The sequence below is a fragment of the Gnatocerus cornutus genome, chromosome 1 (assembly GCF_029298725.1).
Source record: "Gnatocerus cornutus isolate USDA-ARS CGAHR chromosome 1, icGnaCorn1.1, whole genome shotgun sequence".
In the NCBI taxonomy this organism is placed as follows: domain Eukaryota; kingdom Metazoa; phylum Arthropoda; class Insecta; order Coleoptera; family Tenebrionidae; genus Gnatocerus; species Gnatocerus cornutus.
In genome coordinates, this window is record NC_142233.1 from 23981092 (window position 1) to 24002099 (window position 21008).

The window sequence follows — 21008 nt, forward strand, 5'->3', positions numbered from 1 at the left end:
TCAAAACATATATTGACTGAAATATTTTTGCAAAATATTTTATCTATGATGGGGTGTAACCGGTTCGTAGAACTGAGCATAAATTGAATGACAAGAAGCATATTCATAAAACGGCGGGCGTTTTGACTGACACCACAAAAGGCCTGCTTTACATTTTCTTTTAATACAAAACAATAAAAAAAATGTAAGAGTAATTTTAAGATATCTAAAAAGAATCTACAAGAATTAAAAATTTCAAGACAATCTAGAAAAATTATAATGAGATAATATGTATATCAGGTTCAAAAAAAATATAAATAAAGTAAAAAAAATGTAAAGAAAATTGAGCAAGAATGTAAAGCAAATCTAAGAAAAACTTTGAGGGTATCAGAAAAATCTAAAAGAATTTCGAGAATATAAGAAAAACCTGAAGAAAGTTTGGAAAATGTAGAGACTCCAAACGAAAGAATTTATAAACAAAACGCAAAAAATATTTAACAAGGTGCAATGAACGTATAGAAAATAAAAAATTACACAATTCATAAGGTTTGAAAATGAATTATACCTGCCATCTAAACAAAATCAGTATAAAATCTAGAACATTTAAACAAAATTTAAGAAACATCTAAAAAGACTTTAAAGACATTCTAAGGAAAATTCAAAAAGAAATTTGTTGGTTTCAATAAACTAATATTAATTGTAAGGCAAATCTAGAGGAATTTAGAAATCTAAAATTTAATCTAGAACTGATGAATTTATTAGAATAAAATACCTAAAACAATAAAAAAGAAACTGAAAAATTGATTAAATTCTTAGAATTGTAACAAAATCGTGAATGAAAAGTATAATATTTAGGCGACTTTAACTAAAAATGAAATTTTTAGGCCTTTAAAGCGGCCTAAAAGTGAGTCTTTTCTGGCCGCAAACATTTTCGGCCGATCTATGGTGGCGCCATCTATCCATAGTTTTGCATATTACATCAAGATACCGATATTACCCTCTCAATTTTATAATTATTTGACTAAAATCAAATCGACAAACTGCTGTAAAGTGCAACAAAGACGTGTTGACTTATTGAAAATGAACATGTCTAGCAGTGCTGCTGCAACAACATTAAAAAACACATCAACCTAATTCATACAACTTGTGAAGCTACACATTACGAAACGGCAAATGTAAATAAAGAAAATATGAACTTTTCTGAAGGATTCATAAATATTTACAATTATTCAGTTGTTATAATTGATTAAATCAATAAATCATAAATAAAAATTAATTAACTTGTAAATTTAATGATGTCGCCTAAAAAATCTTGTGTGTATCACGGCCAAAAAGTGCCATTTTGCCCTCGCCTTCTTTCTGGCCTCGGCTAGCGCCTCGGCCATTAAAAAAAGGCTCGACCAAAAAAGAGACACTTTTTGGCCTTGGTACACAAATAGCTATTATGAGAATTCAAGACGAGACCACAAGTCGCAGGGAGTGAAGTCGCTGGCCATGGATTTGCATTATTTCGGCCACCAATTTTAAACTTAAAAAAATTCTCAATAGGGATGTTTCTTGTGTGCAATGAGAAGTTGCTCTAGCCTGCTAAAGGTAACTCTGTTGCAGTTTCTCGTCATGCAATTCCTTCGTGGATCTTCACATTAATTACTTGTCACTAATGTCAATCTCAAATAGCTAAAGAACAACGACATTACTTCCATGCTGACAAAAGCATGTCAAAGGTGACTTCGATCCAGGAAACTCCCGATTCGCACAATAATAATAATAATGGTTTCTGTTTTAAAGGATTTTGAAGGTGAGGAAACTGAGTTCAACCTCAAAATTCAGTTAGAAAAAAAATTGCAGCGCAAAAATATTAAACGAAAATAAGATTTCTTTTAATTAAATTACATTTCTGTTTTTTTAATGTTTTATTGTTATGTTCACTCTTATGTTTAATGATTAACATCAAGTTTCACTGTAGGTACTATGTTTTTCATTAATCTTTTATTGTTGAAAATAAATTATTAGTTACAAAAAATTTTGCTTTATTTAAAGTACACATTTTTATTATAAAAACGTTTTTGAAAATTTGTATCTTCTCTATTAGGTAAGCGGACAAAATCTTGACCACCATTGGTGTCCGCTTAAAAGAAGTTCCACTGTAGATGTCTACAAAAGTGCAATTATAAAAATAAAATTAGTATAAATTCTTTCATATTAAAAAATAAGCGATGCTGCTCAACCCTTTCTAATAAAAATTTTACATTCGGCTAGGCAGCAAAATTATTGTTTTCCAGTCCGTACCGTCATCGCTATTACCTAGCCTATTTATCCTTACTTAAAGTCAATTATGCTTTTTCAATTTAATTATTATTTTTCAGTGACTACCATTTCCTGGCATAAATAACTCCCGACTCCCGATGACTCCACTAGAAGCTATGGTTTAATTTCCAAACATTCGATTCATTCCAAACTCATCTTCTGTGTCTAATAATATCAAGTATCCATCCAAAGAACACACCAGCAGCGATCTATTGTTATTCCGTCGGAGTAGATCCAGAGTGCCGTTTTCCGCACCACTACTCTCGCTCGTTGATTGGGCGTCAGTATCTGCGGGGAAACAATTACCAATCAACATCCGCCACGGGCACTTCCGTTCAGGAAACGTTAGCGGCGTCTCGGCTGACTTGGCCTCGCAATTTGTTTCATCAAATTAGGGAAATGTGCTCAGCGATCCCTACTTAGATTCCGATGATGCCATTAATGCCAGGATCAGCAAGGATTATTATAACGCCGTTCATAAAACCACAAAATATGGGAATTAATAAAAACAACCTTAATTTGAAACGTTTTCTAGACAGTTTCATTGAAAATCTTTGTATCTTTGGTCTTAGACAAACAACAGTCTGGCTTCAAAATAAAGTTTCCTTTATATTCTCTTTTTAAATTTTGTATTATTTTTTTATTTTATCAATATAAATTGATTTTACTAAATATAATGCAATTAAAAACATTCGAAAAAGCAAAAAATCTCAAAAGTTTAAGAATAATGAAAGATAGATCCAAATATGCATAAACTCATGACCTTTTTGATAAAATTATACCTTCTGAATCCCTAATATTAAATTACATAGCTTCGTTGGCTCGGAAATCTTTCAAATAAGGGTCTCTTTGATTTTAAATATGCATTTAAATGAATCCTAAAAGAACCGCAATCGGAACGAAAGCACCCCTGGATTATAAAAATTATTCCTCTTTCATTTATGTGTCTTGATTTTCCATCTTTCTTGCTCTGATAAGAGAGGGTGAAACGCGTTTATTCTGAAGGGTAAAATGGCATTTGTAACGTTTCTCTCTGAACGAATTGTATGTATTACAAGTCCATATCGTTCTTGATGTAATTTGCTAAAAGGTTTTGTCTAAAGTGGAGTTCTCGCTTAACTTAACAACTGATTCGATATCATGTAATATGTATGAGGGATAGTCTGAGAAAGAAACTCAGCGATCTTTCGCTCTTAAAGACGAATTTCCATTTATAGGTGAGTTACTACGCTCAACGCCTTCAGAGCGTAAAATTTACAACCAAAGATAGTTCCATAAAAATAAAGAAAAGTTGCTGTAAACTTAAATCAGATGATGAGAAAAGTTTGTTGTTACAGCTAATCATGGTAACGCTACATTTGATTGGCGGCGATGTCGTCACTACTCTACATTTCAATTCGTCTCTAAAAATAAATTATGTTGAATGGTCCATTTTTTCTGTTCGATTTCGAACAACAACGTTGTCGATATTTTCATCCGATAAGGGTCTTCAGACGAGAGACAAGAATTACTTTCCTTTTTTCTCTTCTCTTTGCTTTTTTCATCATAGTGTACTTGGAAACAAGCTCACTGAGGCAATAAATTATGAGTTTCTCGACCAAAATTACTAAGATTGGAACCAATCTAAAAGTTTTCAACCAATCAGTAGACAGCATTACCCCTTCCAAAACGAACGCTATCAGATCACCCTCGTTCGCGCTTCAATTGTTTTACGTATGTTTTATTTGGCTTGCCTTTGGCGGCGCCACCGCATTGAATCATGGGAATACTTTTTGTGACAGGATAGTTTAACATGAAAGAAATCAAGTTAGTCTCGAAATTGATTTTGGATCGAAGACAGTCAATTGGTCGTGCAGATATACGTTTCGTAAATAGGAATAAAATATTGCATTTTGTGTTATGAAAAAACGAAACTAAGGAAATTATAATATACAGTTAAATCTTACTCGTATATCAATAACTTGTGTGATTCGCTAATTATAATATTTATCAAATTAATAGGTACTTAGAATGAACAATTCCGTTAATTCATGTTTTATTAATAAGCTTCTGCAAAACTTAAATGATCCGAAAATTTTTGGAAATCTAATGGATCTTATGTAAGTGCAAGTATGAAAAATTTACGGTCCAAGTATTTATACAATAGTCTATGAGTAATTATAAGCCTGCCTAAATTCAAACTGCAACCCAACATACACTGAAGTGTAGATCTTCAACTACAATTATTTATTTAACGAAATAAGACAGATTAAAACTTCTTAAAAGTTTAGTTTACATTCTGCGTACACTGATGTATAATAACTTAAGTTTACTCTAACAAATATGCGAGATATCGATATCAGAAGTTAGACATACTTTTAGTCATGAATTTTTGCGATAATTTGCAATTTTCGACTGTAGAAAAATTAAAAAACAATTTCTTATGTAAAAAATCGCGAGAAAAACGATGGCGCAAACCGCATCTCAATATCTGAAATAGTTTCCCGAGATATTGAGCACGAATTGTTTTGAACCTTCAAAAATTTGGCACTCTGGCAACAACCCAAAATTTCAAACGACCATAACTCGGTTATTTGTTGACGAAAATTGAAAATTATTATGTTTTTAGATTCAGCGTGAAATTCTGCGTAAAATGAGATCCAAATTTGTTGAGTTTTCTTAAGAAATAAAAGGTATTGGCCAAAAACTGTTTTGGAAACATCATTTTAGGGTAATTTTCAATCAATGTTTACAAAATGAAAACGACGTTTATTAGCTTTGAATTATACATCAGTCGAAAGAGGAGCTCGAAATCTATCTAATGACTAAATTTGAGATCGATCGGACAAATAGTTTACGAGTTATGGTCAAAAATAAAAAAAATGAAAAATTTTCATCGTTTGAGTCGGAATTTTTTTTCGCGAAAAATCGACTATCGAATTTTGGGTTTTTGATAACATTTTCTAACGTAAAATGAGCCGAGGAAACGAATGGCGCAAGCCGCATCTCAATATCTCAAATAGTTTCCGCGATATTTAACTTAAAAAATTACGAAAAATGAGAAAAAATGAAAATCAACTTTCCAAAACTTTGATCGACCATAACTCGGTTATTTGTGGTCTGATCTGAATTTAATCTATAGATTTGGAATCTGCAGAAAATTCTGCGTACACTGATGTATATTAACTTAAGTTTACTCTAAAAAATATGCGAGATATCGATATCAGAAATTTGGCATAGTTTTAGTCATGAATTTTTGCGAAAATTTGCAAATTTCGACTGTAGAAAAATCAAAGAACTATTTTTTCTGTAAAAAATCGCAAGAAAAACGATGGCGCAAACCGCATCTCAATATCTGAAATAGTTTCCGAGATAACGAGCATGAATTGTTTTGAACCTTCAAAAATTTGGCACTCTGGCGACAACCCAAAATTTCAAACGACCATAACTTGGTTATTTGTTGACAAAGATGGAAAATTATTATGTTTTTGGATTCAGTGTGAAATTCTGCGTAAAATAAGACCCAAATTTGTTGAGTTTGCTTAAGAAATAAACGAGATATTGGCCAAAAACTGTTTTGGAAACATCATTTTAGGGTAATTTTCAATCAATGTTTACAAAATGAGAACGACGTTTAATAGCTTTGAATTATACATCAGTCGAAAGAGGAGCTCGAAATCTATCTAATGGCTAAATTTGAGATCGATTGGACAAATAGTTTACGAGTTACGGTCAAAAATAAAAAAAATTAAAAGTTTCGTCGTTTGAGTCGGATTTTTTTTCGCGAAAAATCGACTATCGAATTTTGGGGTTTTGATAACATTTTCTAACGTAAAATGAGCCGAGGAAACGAATGGCGCAAGCCGCATCTCAATATCTCAAATAGTTTCTGAGATATTTAACTTTAAAAATTAGAAAAAATAAGAAATAATGAAAATCAACTTTCCGAAATTTTGATCGATCATAACTCAGTTATTTGTTGTCGGATCTGAATTTAAATTCTAGATTTGGAATCTGCAGAAAATTCTGCGTACACTGATGTATAATTACTTAAGTTACTCTAAAAAATAAGCGAGATATCGATATCAGAAGTTTGGCATAGTTTTAGTCATGAATTTTTGCGAAAATTTGCAAATTTCGACTGTAGAAAAATTAAAGAACAATTTCTTATGTAAAAAATCGCGAGAAAAACGATGGCGTAAACCGCATCTCAATATCTCAAATAGTTTCCGAGATATTTAACTTTAAAAATTAGAAAAAATAAGAAATAATGAAAATCAACTTTCCGAGATTTTGATCGACCATAACTCAGTTATTTGTTGTCGGATCTAAATTTAAATTTCAGATTTGGAATCTGCGGAAAATTCTGCGTACACCGACCGATATCAGAAGTTTTAGTCATGAATTTTTGCAAAAATTGCGTTTTGTATGTAGGTGATGTACCTATTTGTCGAATATTTAAATAACAACGGGTACCGTTCATAAACGCAACAACACTCTGGCGAATCTCAGAGTGTTAATCACATCACTCTGACGTCACACGCTCCAACGGACGTCTCACTTGATGAACACACCTCAGTGCGCGACTTTCCGGACACTTGTACAGGTGTCCACCCCCAAAATCGTCGTTAATTTTAAAGATAAAATTTTGAAAATTTGCATACCCTCATATAGTTGACAAAGCTCTAGAAGCTCACTCAAAAATTTGTTTTTTTATCACGTTTTGTTTGGCGTCGCGACGTTTAAGAAATATAATTTTTAGCGATTTTTGAGTTTTTGCGGAAATACTACAAATTCAATTTTTTTAATATACTTGTGATACATGATAAATAGGTACATATCGTTGTCTAAGCGGCAAATACCGCATTCTCAATTTTTACAAAGTCAAAGTCAAAGGAAGCGCAAAAAATCTGTTTTTTTGGCAATGTAATTTTTAATACCATCTAAATAATTCTAACAAAAACCAGTAAACAGTTTTATTGTTTGTTTTAAGCAAAAGATTTTTAGCGAGGTACAAAAAGGTTGAAAATTATAGCCTGTACTGTCGGACAGTACTGTTCCTAGTGTAACTACCGCTGCTCTGATTGCACTCATTAAAAATTGTTTGAATTTTGTGGATTAATTATTTAAATATTTAAATAAGTTTTTTTTTCTTTAATTAGTAGCAATCTCGTCTTGGTAATTAAAGATTTTCCTTAATTTTTTAAAAAAATTTTAGTAAACTTTACGTAGCGCTATCTGTTGGTAGACGCTCTAACCAACAAAATTATCGCACAGTTTTCTACTAAATTTATTTTATTTACATCTCTTTTGTTTATCTGTCACTTCACTCATAACCTCAATTTGTGTTATCATCTCAAAACGAGAGGACTTCCCAAACCCCAAGTGTTAATGTTTTATTATTAAAAGTGCTTCAACGGTTTAACGAAAACTTTGAAATTTAGTGATGAAGACTATTGTTGGCAAAGTAGTTGTCTTGGGTCATCAAGGTAGAAAAAACCCGTTTTTTACAACCAATTCACGTTATTTTTAAAATATTTATCATTCAAAATAATAACATGAATCTAATTATAGCTGTCTTGCAACATCGTTGTGCGTAGTTGTATTTATGTTTTTTTTTCAAAAATAATAGGACAAAACATTGCACACAGAAATACATTACTTTTCAAGTTTTATTATCTTTCTTGATAAAATTATCAATTACGTTTTAATCATTTTGTTTTAGGCGTTGGGAAAACCAGTACAGTAATTCGTTATGTTGAAAACTCCTTCAGTCAACACATTACTCCCACAGTTGGGGCTTCCTTCTTCAGTTGTAAAATAGAAGTGGACAACATCACTGTCAAACTCCAAGTAAAATGTTACAAAACATTTCTTTTTATTTAAATTGATTATAAAATATTTCAAGATATGGGATACTGCTGGGCAGGAACGTTTTAAAGCTATGGCCCCTATGTTTTACCGTAACGCGAATGCTGCATTGATTCTCTTTGATATTACATCTCAGCAAAGTTTTGAAAGTATGCAAGGGTGGGTCATAGAACTTAAAAGAAATGTTGATACTCCCATGGTTTTGTGTGTGGTTGGAAATAAAATAGATTTATCAAAAAATAGAGAGGTGACTAATCGCTACTATTCATATAATTTTTTTAATTATATTTTTGTAGGTATCTAGAGATGAAGCCATACAATATGCCATGAGTATAGGTGCAACTTATCATGAATGTTCTGCAATGCAGGATCAGGTATTTTTTGAGTTGATTTTAATTTGTATTATAATCATTTTTTCTGCAGGGTGTCGGTGTTGTTTTTGAGGATGTAGCTCATGGTTTGATAAGACTACTATGCAATTCCAGTGACCATAATTTAAAGGTCTATGACAATGAAATTGATAACATTATGGCAAATTCGACAGAACTTGAAGCTACTGATACAGGAAAAGAAGAGACTGTTAATCTTAGTATAAACAGTATAGCACATGGGAGTAGTGTCAAATCAAAATGCTGTTGATTTTGCGTTTGAAACTATACTCCTCAACTGCCATATCCTGCAATAACATGCACAATTAACGATTGTGATTTTAGAACAGTAATTTTATACATGAACATACATTAATTTAGCGTAGAATGAACTTTGCATGTAAAGATAAGTTTCTTGATATAATGATATTGTGATAATGATTAATGAGATCATAAGAAGCTTACGCAATTAAATACATAGAGGAGGATTATTTATTTTTTATGGACTGAAATTTATTTCATTGTAATTTTATTGTCTAGCATACTGAGTATTAGCGTTGTTAAGTGCTGTTAAACTGTTTTGATAGTAACACTGAACTTTTACCATTTTAGGGGAATCCTTATTTGTAGGTTTACTATAATTTTATAATTATTTTTCTATGATTTTCATTTATATGGATTTATTTTAATAAAAGTTATTAGAAAACTATCATATTCTTTACTAGAAACAGAAATGTTAAAGTAACACTGCTTACTTATTAACCCTTTAACTGTTGTAAACGTATACAGGGTGGCCCATCTAAGACTTTCGGGCTCAATATCTTTGTTATTTATGAACGGATTTTTTCAAAATTTAAAATATAATTTCTTGAATAGGTAATGATGATGTGACATTACCAGCGTCATCCTTGTCTTAAAAATGTTAATTTTACGTGTCTTATTTAAAATTTTAATTAGTTAAAAGTTATGTCATTTTATAAAACAGCAATAATTATACGCGTGTGCCAAAAATCAACCGTCTAGCAAATCAAGTTGCCGAGAAGAAGTCAAAAAAGAACCTCAACATTTCCAAAAAGATACAAACTGGTAGTCGGCTATGAAACAATCGACTGCTACAGCGAGTTTAGATTTTGGACATCCCTGACTTGTTGATCAATCCGTGACGTTCTTGACATTTGTGACATTTATTTGAGGTTATATTTATTTTTGAGCATTATGATGAGGACTATTGATTTAAACCTGCACATTCACGATTTGTTATCTCGATCTTTTAGTAACTAATCACAATGCATTGGACCGAGCATCGTTTCTCGACATTTGTGATATTTCTCATTTGAGGTTATGTTTACTTTTAAGCATGATGATGAATATCATTGATTTAAACTTGCGCAGAACGATTTATCCCGATCTTTTGAAATTGAAAACTAATCACAATGCATCAGACAGCGTTTTGGTGCAAAAATTTCGTAGGCACAAGGAAATGTGAGCGAAAAACTTGTTGAAAGTTGGTCGTCACCAGAAAAATGGTTGCAGAATGGTTCGCTATGAGGTGCAACTAGTATTCACGACTTCTTTAGCAATGTCACAGGTTTAATGTTTAAAATGGCATAAATCTTAACTAATTAAAATTTAAAAAAAGACAAGTAAAATTAACATTTTTAAGACAAGGATGACGCTGGTAATGTCACATCATCCTTACCTATTCAAGAAATCATATTTTAAATTTTGCAAAAACCCGTTCATAAATGACAAAGATATTGAGCCCGAAAGTCTTAGATGGGCCACCCTGTATATGCGTTTTGCGTTTTTTTGTCAGAAATAACAAATGATGAGAATTTGAAATTTTGAGGACGAAAGTAAACAAATAATGCGAATCAATGCGAATCGAATAAATAGATTCACATTTACGTGGCATTTTCGGTTATGCCGAAAGTAGTAGTCATCTTGCTTATACTAAATGAAACACCCTATATTTTTTTGCATTTTTGAATTCTATATGCAAATTGAAGATCACTTTCTGTATAATGTGCTATATAAATAAATAAATTGTATTATTTCAGAATAATCTCGGTTTAAAAAAAAAATAATTTGCATTTCAAAAAAAAATATATTTACATAAACATGTTAGAGATTTTTTATTTCTAATACATCACCAAATTTGTTTATAATAGTTATTTATGTAGTAAAGGCATAATGTGGATGTTTATGTTCAAAGGAAACTAGATTACAAGGTCGAGGGCCTTCGGCCTGAGACTTTGTAAGTTGCCCGAGATACATAAACATCAAGTTATGCCCGTGGTACATACAACGTTTTATGTCTTACCAATAAATTTTGATTTTTCAAAAATAAATAATTTCTCCACAAATACAAATTTTTGTTCTTGAATTTACATAAAAACTATAAAAAATACTTCACATGTCGTTTTGTGTTAGTTTTAGATTTAATCATTTTAATTATAGTTCGTACAGTGAGAGTTTGAATGACAGAAAAGTCACTAAATCTACGCAATAAAAAGTGTTTCATACGCGCGAAATTTAAAATAACAAAGTAACCCCAGTTAATGACAACCCTGTCAACCCATTTCGCGTAGGAATTTAGTGTTTTTAGTGTATTTTGTAGCATAATTTGCTGCCAACCTATATGTCAACTGTCGAAATATCCCAATCTCTCACCGGATATACTATACTAATTTCTAATTTAATTACTAACCTTTAAAAAAACACGCGCGCCCAGTGGAGCATGGCTAGCTATGCAACGCAGCGAACTGCAAAGCATGAATGTGTTACAGCCTCAAAAGTGAGAATTGAGGACAAAAAAAACATTACAACCAGTTCATTTATTCAGTTACCTTTTGAATTTGACTGTTTGGTGATAATTAAGTTTAAATGCAATTTGAATGTAGCGGGCAAAGAAAGCAAGTCAATTCGTAGCCAGTCGCTGTTTGTTGTGAGGTTGCTATGACACCTTAATGCTCTAGGGCGTAATTGTACCTCTAACGCACCGCAAATCCGAGCCATGAAGAGCCAATAATTAAACGGTAAAACATAAAAAATAAAATTGAATTGTTACCATTCCAAAGTATGCTTAAAAAATTTGGAAATAAAGGAGTAAAAGCACTTTTTTCCGTAATTTTAGGAAACAGGTGTTCAATACATGAAGTTAACGCAAAATTTAATTGGTCGTCAGTATTGTGCTTATTTTTTAATTAACGAGATTTGCATTATGGAATTAAGAGAAAAATCCATGACAATGAAAAAATCGTTCACATTTCGGTGTCGCCAATAGTACATACAGTGACCCCTAATTTGGATAGAGAATCTGAAAATGCAATAAATATATGGGTGTTTCATTTCAAATAAGCAACTTGTGTATTATACAGTGTCCCAGAACTCGCGTCTAGCCGAAGAAGGTCGGATGTCGACAGCAATCAGGACGCCAAAAATGCAATTTGTTTTGTCCTGATGTGCATGTATTTTAACTTGTGTCATTTTATACTTGTCTTTTTGTAATTTTATACTATTGTAATGTCTTCGATTTTAATCTGTATAACCTAAACCTTTGGTTAAACCTTACAGGTTTCTTTGGCAACAATAAACATTACATTAAAATTGTGAAATTGCTTAACGAAACTGACAAATCCTAGAAGCTCAAGCACAAATAATATTAATGTTGCTAGGTTTCATAAATAAATCCTAAAGAAGATAACGTCGGCTTAGGTCGTTAAGTTGCTAAGTCCATTTTGTTTTTTTTTAACTGTGGTCGAGAAATCTTATTTTTTACATATTTGTCCTCAAATCTGGGATTTGAAAATTTGGGGAATGAAAATAAAATGTTTCTTAATACTGAAATTATAACAAATAAATGGATCCAAGACTGTAACATTTTGTTATTATGTTTTAAAAATTGAAAACGCATTTTGTTCAAAATTAGACTTAACAACTTAAACCGACGATAAGTTGATTTGGTTCACTACAACCCCAATCGAACTGCACTACTATGCAGGCCCCTTCAGGACACAATACATTTTAATACTTTTAGCCCAGTTTTCAAAGTAACTTTTAAAAAGTTAAATTTTTTAAAGAATTTGACCGGTTTTTCCAAACGTGCCCTTTTCAATAAGTCAACATTTCAAGCAAAATACACCGTTTTTTCAAACAAGAATACGGTTTGGTTCAAACAAATTTCTCTTTCAAAAACACTTAAAATTCGTCTTTTTACCCTGTTTTTCTGTTGGACTACTTCAGAACAAAAATGAATACGTTTTTGGCCTGGTTTTCAAGATAACTTTTGAAAAGTTGGTTTCGGCCAAAAAAAGTTACAATTTAAATATACTTAAAATTCGTCTTTTAACCCTGATTTTTCTATTGGGCAACATACCCTTCAGAACACTTTGTGTTTTTAGTCATTTTGCCCTAATTTTGAAGGTATATTTAAAAAAACAGATACCTATTCTACCCTATTCTACCCTTTTTTTTTAAGGTAGAAGGCATACTACATATACAAACTCGAAATAGTGTTTATTTGTAATTGAATTTACCGCCGCGACTAAGTTGGTACTAGTTATCAGTGGTGTCAGTCATCTTTTCTTAGTTTGGTTACTTTGAGGCTTGAGATCACCGGCTTGAGTTTTGGTTTGCTGTGGGTTCGTACACGTGGTCGCACATCGGAATCAACTAAGTAAGTAGATGAGTTTAGCCAATTGTATTTAATCTTAGGTCTAGATAATAGTGGTATTACCTAATTTCAACAATAAAAATAAAAAAATATTTGACATCTTGCATTATTAATTTTATTACAGAAAAGCGAGCAGAAAAGTGTTTACACAAGCAAAAAATTGGAAATTCGGACAGTGTCAAACGATAAAAATTATTAATTATAACTCCATTTTTATTAGTTATATGTACTTAATTTAGGCCTGGTTTATTCATCGACAACAAGATAGATAGAAGACTGGTACGCCAACTCGGTAGCCATTTTGTGTCGTAATTTTGGGCCCAGGTTAAACACTCGCTAGGTGTCGCTAGGATAGTGTAGGACTGTCACCGTACTGACAATTGTCAATTAACTGTCAATTTTAAACTGAAAGCCGTTACCTCAACCCGTAACCTAACCGTTACTAATAAAGGACACAGTTTTTGAGTTCTCTGTACGGTGATTTTGTGTTTAAACATTAAACAATAACCTTTTCACTGCGCAATGTTTTTTGGAAAATTTTGTAACTCTGCGTGGTTTGTCAGCTCCTGCGTTAATATACGTTCCGAGCAGTTGATCGCTGTTTTGCCTTGGCGTATATTAACGTCTTGAGCACTGGGCCGATTAACTAGTTTTACAAATGTTCATAGAGATTTTAATTTTCCACAACGTCAATATATTAAACAAGGTAACATTGAGATGAGACCTGATTATTATGGTGATATTACCTGGCCCTTAGTTCGGACCACGGGGTATTAGCTTCGAGGCGAATTTGGTTTATAAATTATCTAGTTCCAAAAATGGTCAAACAGGTGGCGTCTCAGACAAATGCAGGAGCTGAGCATGCGCGAGGTTTGCGCGCTGTCGACAAATTTCACAGGCGACCCTCTTTACAATTTACCTTATTTTAAAAACTGCAATTTTGACCGATTTCCTTGAATGAATGTTTTTATTGTCAATATGATTGTTCTTATTGATTTGTTATGGTTACTTGGTAATTTAGATATATCGCTCACTTACAATTATTACAAGAGTGGAAACGGTGTCTTTACCGTTTTTTCACCGAATTACTATCGCGGAATCAAAATTTCGAACATCACTTCTTGACATGGCAATGTAAAGCAAGCTTTATTGTCATTGTGATTGACATACAAAGTAAATTTTTGACACTTGATGTGCCGTTTATAAATTTTAAGGTTATAAAGACAAAGGACAGTTTACAATTTTTAAACATCAATCAATTTGATGTTCGAAATTTTGATCCGCGATAGTACTATTCATTCATTACAATTAAAAAAAAAATCAATAATATACATATTTTCTATGTCCCCTACAACTACGTAGTTGTAAGGGCCATCATTTTTTCCTATTGTACTACTTCTTACTTAAAATCTTGTAATGTTGAATGAGCAATGCTAAGAACTTTTCTTTCTCAGTATATTGTTAATATTAAATAATAATATTATTAATACTGACGCTAGTGATCGTTAATTTTATTGTTGGGTTGATTTTTAATTAAAATAGTTTATTTTATTAGTTTGTACTTATTGAACTATTCAAGCAATCACATCACCCAATTTCTTTTGGTATTGTTTCAATCACTTTACAAACAAATTGGTAACTAATGATTACAAATAAAAAAAAGCTTAACAAAAATGAATTCAACGGGATTCGAACAGGTTGACTCCTAATTTCTGCTTTGAAGTTCATAAAAATTATGCAAGATAGCGCTTTAACATTACCCCTTCCAATTCATCTTGTCTTCAGCCAGCATCGAGAAATCTTGCAAAGTGCCAAGGTTACAAACGATTATTCAAGCTGGAAATACCATGCATTGCATCAATTCAACAGGAACTTGCGTGGCGCAGAAGTCTGCGTGGTAGGCTCGGAAACGGTCCGAATGAGTAAGCGAATTGGACTTGGGTTCGAATCCCGACGAGATCTTTTACACTTTTTTTTGCGATTTAGTACATGAAAATTATGCATGATGGCGCTCTTTAGAAACAGCTTGGAACAATGGAGTCAGTGTTCTGTATTACCTATTCTGTGGTTCGGACCTACTTTTAAACTGCGTGGATAAAAAAATGCATGGAATAGATTTCAAATGAATTTTAGTCGTAGACGGATATATACTTTCTGAGCAGGGAACTGTAAAAAAAAATGTATTTAAAAAAACTAAAGCTATTGTAACTGTGTTTGTTTTGAGCAGTTGACCATTGCAATCAATGCGAATATATCCGTTCGGAACAGTTTGAGCGAAATATTATTTTGTGGATTTTTCCGGGCCGAGCAGTGTAAAGGTTAAAAATGAAGAAGTGCGTCATTTGTGGACACGTTAAACTTTTAAACAGTGATGTTTCTATTTTTAGAGTTCCTTCGGTAATATACACCTACATATTTATTTGAAAAATTACTCCTTAATCAACATGAAGATTGGTACAAAATTTTCTTAACCTCAAAATCACAAATTGACAATTCGCGATGCAAATAAGGTCACTAGATCAAAGTGTCTGTTTTATAAGGTACCGCTGTTAGTTTTCAGTGCGCAATTCAAGAGAGACAGACATAGTCCATAAATCAATGGGTTAGAACGAGACGCAAGATTCTAGGGAATTGTCATAAAATTGTTGACGTAAAATTTGTCATTGACAAAATTTAAGGTTATCTTAAATTTATTTGTTTAAAATACACTTAAATAAACCGTGGGTACAAAAAGAAAATAGGTTCCAACATTATAACAAACTATGTGAATACGTAAGAGGTGAGCGAACCGACATTAGAACCGATTCCATTTTAGCACGTTAAGGAGGTGCAACACTCAGAAACGGTCTCGGACTTCAAGCACTGTCTTTTCTAATCTCCAACGATTCGACTTGTATGCAGTAACGCCCTAATTAGAATATGCTATTAGCACTTATTATATTGTAGCTTCTCCCGACGATGTAGTAACAATGATGAGATGTTAAAGTAACTGAGAGAAAGCATTGCACAAATGGAAGTAGCAAATACATGAGCAGAAAATGAAGTACATGAGATATTTTAAAGAAAGAATTTACAAGTTTGAAGAAGTAGACATGTTTAAGATCTTGAATGAGTTTATGCAAAACAACTGCAACAAAATGAATATCAAGAACAAATATTAAGGTTATGGTAAAATCATTTACTTAAATCACCCTGAAATACAAAATTACATCTATTTTTAACACTACAGGAGACCATTTGAATACGTAAGGAGTAAACTAACATTTCGATCAATTCCATTGAAGTGCGAATAATGTATTTTAGTGCTTTGTTCGAGTTCTTGAGCCTCCAGCGTTGTATTTGGCAGTGTTTCAACGATTCGACGTGTATTCAGTAAGAGCATAAATGTAATTTGTTATAAATACTTTATATATTGTGTACTTTAGCGAAAATGTAGAATTATCATATCTAAAAAAAAACTGAGAGCAATGGAACATGGAAAATAGAAGGGGCACATATAGTGAGGAAATAAATGAGCAGTATATGAAAAGAAGAATTCTGAAACAACAACCACAAATGCAATCAAGAAGAAGTAAAGAATGTGGAAAGAAATTTAAGAACTTAAGATGAACAACACTGTATGCAGATTGTTGCAATGAAACCTTGAAATTTTCATATAAAGTAACAAGAACCAAGTGCAAGTTTATAAATGAATAATGAGACTGATATTAGTCATAATTGTGAGTAAAACAATAAGATGGTGTAGAGGAACTGCTAAGTAGGTGAGAAATATATGTATTCACTAAGAACTGGGGTAGCAGTAGTTAAGAGACATCAAAGTTTAAGGACCTTCGTACGTCACATTAAACTATAGAACCAGTTTTGCATATCTTATGTATATTTCATGTCCCATTGCATTTTCAGTTTTCACATTCATTATGAGGAAGTAGCAGCGGCTTCAAACCAACCATCTTCTGCCGCTGATGTTGAAAGCGATGGTGTGTCTTCCTCATGAGACTGTGTATCTGCACTGTTCAAGTGATGAGTGCAATGACTGTGTCTTGTCCACCTGCTAGTTTATGAGGCCCCGCTGTTACATTAAGGATAGCAGTCAGTTGGTCCTACAACACATTTTGAGAACGTTTACCGTTGAGGCCGATATACTTACACTTTACAATATCATTGCTTGTGTTTTAGGCATTTGAAATAATATTTCTGTCCATAACGCAGGTTTTGTGATGTACCACATGTGAGTGGTCTTCCTTCTTCCATTTTCTTGCCCATAGATTTGATTTTCAACTCATATTAACAATAAGATGAACGAGTTATTCGCCTGAATGCAAGAAGTTCATGTTGGTATTGGGGCTATTGAAACACAAAAGCGATTGAAGACAAATTGGGGGAACATTATTTAAATTTAGTTCACGGAATTCGTAAACTAACAGGTACAAAATTCCATAACCTTATAAGAAGTACTCAAGGGTTCATATACAAAAACCAACTTTAGTATTCCCCCAATACGTACTGCTTAACCAATGTCACAATGATTGTCGGCTTTGATAGGGCTTCCATCTACCTTCTATTTGGAGTTTTCTGAAATTAGTGGAAAGTCGTCGTACATAAAACGTCAAATAGTATTTACTTACGGCGGAGGAAACAAATACACCATAACGATTCGTGTTGAGAAATCGCACATTCAAACATTTTATTACAAACGATATTTGACAAGAATTGACAGTTCATAAAGCAATGTGTCCACACAAACAACACAAAATTTAGTGCGCATGTAGAGATAGACAGAAGATATCGTTGTCTTTCTTTTTGTCACTAATAGCCATACCTTATAAAACAGACACTTTGATCTAGTGACCTTATTTTCATCGGTATCTTGATCGACAAGTATCGTTAACTGACAGATGGTTGCCATGGTTCCCAATGATATAAAATAGCAATTTACTTGACGGTTAATTTTAAAGGGAAGTGAATAAACCGGCCCTTAAACTAATAATAATACCTATGAACTGTTGTCATAGGTCGTACAAAAGATTTTTTATTCTACACACAAAAAATATTTTACCTCTTTTTTTTGTTTCAGATTGAAAAAAAAATGTCTAAAAAAAAACGTCCGCTACAAAACGAAGCCCGAGATACAGAAGTTAGTATGACAAATTCTGCCAATAAGAGGCTTAGAACACAGATGCAGAACACAACTAATGTAAGGTTACATCGCTATCCAGTGTTCATCTAGTTGTTTGTGCTGGTGTTTGGCTCCTTTTGTGTCTGTGTTTCTATGGCATGGTTTTATCAAAAATATTGTTATCTCTAACTCCAAGCTGAAGTGATATGTTATTTTAACTTGTTCTGTTAATTTCATGTTAAGTACAGTTTGTATGTCTTATCAAAAAAGTAATTTATGTGGAAAACATTTATCCCATGTCTGTCCTTAAATTATATGTATGTTGCATGGTTATTATTACAGGTGGCTTCTTTTAAAGAAAAATTTGCCAAAGTGGAAAATGAAAAAATGACCATGCTTTGTGACATCCTGACCAACATGGAAAGGTCCATTGAAACGTCCATTCAAGACTCCGTAAAAAAACTGAAAGAAGAGCTCCGCGCTATTATCCACGAAGAAGTAACATCTGCTGTAAGAAAGGAAATTCAAAACGAATTGAAAAATGTAACTTGCAATGTAACTTGTAAACTTGTCTATGAGCCAAAGTGAACTTTTTTGACTTATTGTTTGTACCTATATAATAAATAATAATTTTTATAACAAATCTTGAGTTTATTTTCCAATTATTATTAAATTATAGTTTCCAATTGATTCATTATTAATTAACAACGAAAAGGATTAATATCCAAATGGTCTTGTGTCAAAGTTTTCTAGAATAACCCTCTTGTCATAAACAAAACCAAATTCCTTTGTTTCTATTTTATTTAAAAGTTCTTTAGTTTTAGTATCTCTCTCTATCAATTTTCGTTTAAAATCTTTATCTAGATGAGTTCGAAAAACCAGGCAAATTCTTTGAAAATTTTAACTTATTAAAAACTTGTGAAAACCAGACTAACTAAAAGCATTAAAAACGTATTGTGTTCTGAGGGGGCCTACTAGTACAAAATTCAAAACAGGGTAAAATCATTGAAAACAAGGTAAAATTCCTAATTTTAAATGTTTTTAAATGGTAACTTTTCTTGGCCGAAACCGTATTCACGTTTGATAAAACAGGCTATATTTCTTAAAATTTTGACTTTTTAAAAAAGGGTGAGTTCGAAAAACCGGGCAAATCTTTTTAAAATTTTAACTTTTTAAAAGTTACCTTGAAAACCAGGCTAAAAAGCATTAAAATGTGTTGTGTTGTGACGGGCAACAAAGTATTTCGAAAAACCGAGCAAATTCTTTAAAAATTTTAACTTTTCAAAAGTTATCTTGAAAACCAGGCCAAAACCGTATTCATTTTTGTTCTGAAGTAGTCCAACAGAAAAACAGGGTAAAAAGACGAATTTTAAGTGTTTTTGAAAGAGAAATTTGTTTGGACCAAAGCGTATTCTTGTTTGAAAAATCGGTGTATTTTCCTTGAAATGTTGACTTTTTGAAAAGGGCACGTTTGGAAAAACCGGTCAAATTCTTTAAAAAATTTTACTTTTTAAAAGTTACTTTGAAAACTGGGCTAAAAGTATTAAAAATGTGTTGTGTCCTGAAGGGGCCTGCATAGTAGTAACTGCGTTAACGTAATTTTGCGCCACTGACTTGAAATCGGGCCGTCAGAATCTTGATGGAACAAAACGGGTTTCGGACTCAGAATCAAGAGGCAATTCCAGTACAATCTTTGTGAAATCACTTTCAGATTAGAAACAGCACAAATAAAATGCTAAACTCGTCAAGAGGATGAATTCATGTTTTTTTCTAACGTGAAAATGTGCCAGAAATTTCAGAATATAAATCTTAGCTACTGATTTTATATAAAAAAAATTGGCAAAGACTTCCAATCTCCCACAAAACAATTATTTTTGAAAGTTGTTTATTCCAATGTTTGCATTTTTCTGTCGCCTCGGACTAAAATATACGTTCTCATTAATTTAAATCACAAACTTTATGTGAACTATATTTTCTTCAAGAAATGATTTAAGATTCTTACCTGTATCCGCAACGCGAATAATTTAAACCCTCAACAACTTTAGACTATAAATTATCTTTTAATCTTAAATTAAAATTTGCCATAAAGTTCCAATTTTATTCAAATAATTACAGCCCTAATTTATTGCGACATTAAAAAGCTTGTTTAATGCGAGATATACGTCCGGTTTAATAAGCTAAAATTATAAACACGTGTTTAAAGTGTTTAATTCTCACCTAAAAGTCAAACCCAGATGGAGTAAGACGGCAAAAATGGCAAAAGAATTGTAGAAATGTGAGTTATGATTAATTAATTTTGAATAACGACAGTCCCTTTCTACAATTTCAAATTACTGAAAAAGGAAGCGACACGTTAAGGGGATATGCACCATTGGCTTTGTGTTACATATGTTTCTTGTGAAGGAATCCACCCTAAGGCAACAGAAGACGCCACCAATTAACTGAATGTCACAAGCAAATCAAAACATCTCTAAGCAGTTAAGGAGAAAGAATAAATGCATAGAACGATATTTTTATTTGCGAATGGAGTCAAAAATACAGTCTGTTTTTTTTACAAATAGATGTTCTTTAATAAGTTATCTCACGTTCGTTTTTTTGTCATAGAAACGTAATAAATCACTTTAGTTATTCGAGCTACTGTATAATTGGAGCTTGAAAGTCTAGGAATTCACGAAATTCTACAACTATCTTTGGAATCCCTTTATAATTTGAC

General features: G+C 32.2%; 1 protein-coding gene and 1 long non-coding RNA gene across 6 annotated transcripts; both read left to right on the plus strand.

Moving 5' to 3' along the window:
* Nucleotides 1–7711: 7711 nt before the first annotated feature.
* Nucleotides 7712–9175, plus strand: LOC148180876 (uncharacterized). Its single transcript, XM_088038491.1, has 5 exons — nucleotides 7712–7754; nucleotides 7991–8118; nucleotides 8174–8383; nucleotides 8433–8510; nucleotides 8560–9175. Exons 1-5 carry the CDS (start codon nucleotides 7712–7714, stop codon nucleotides 8773–8775), a joined length of 675 nt encoding a protein of 224 aa, XP_087894617.1. The 3' UTR covers nucleotides 8776–9175.
* Nucleotides 9176–13058: 3883 nt separating this feature from the next.
* On the plus strand, nucleotides 13059–18938 carry LOC148180877 (uncharacterized). 5 transcript variants are annotated; one of them, XR_015770370.1, is made up of 6 exons: nucleotides 13191–16072; nucleotides 16126–16424; nucleotides 16483–16551; nucleotides 16605–17603; nucleotides 18254–18373; nucleotides 18638–18938. It is a non-coding gene; the product is annotated as an uncharacterized LOC148180877 (long non-coding RNA). The 5 variants fall into 5 exon arrangements; XR_015770371.1 differs by having other exon boundaries at nucleotides 16126–16940; nucleotides 17083–17603; XR_015770368.1 differs by having other exon boundaries at nucleotides 16126–16551.
* Nucleotides 18939–21008: the final 2070 nt, after the last annotated feature.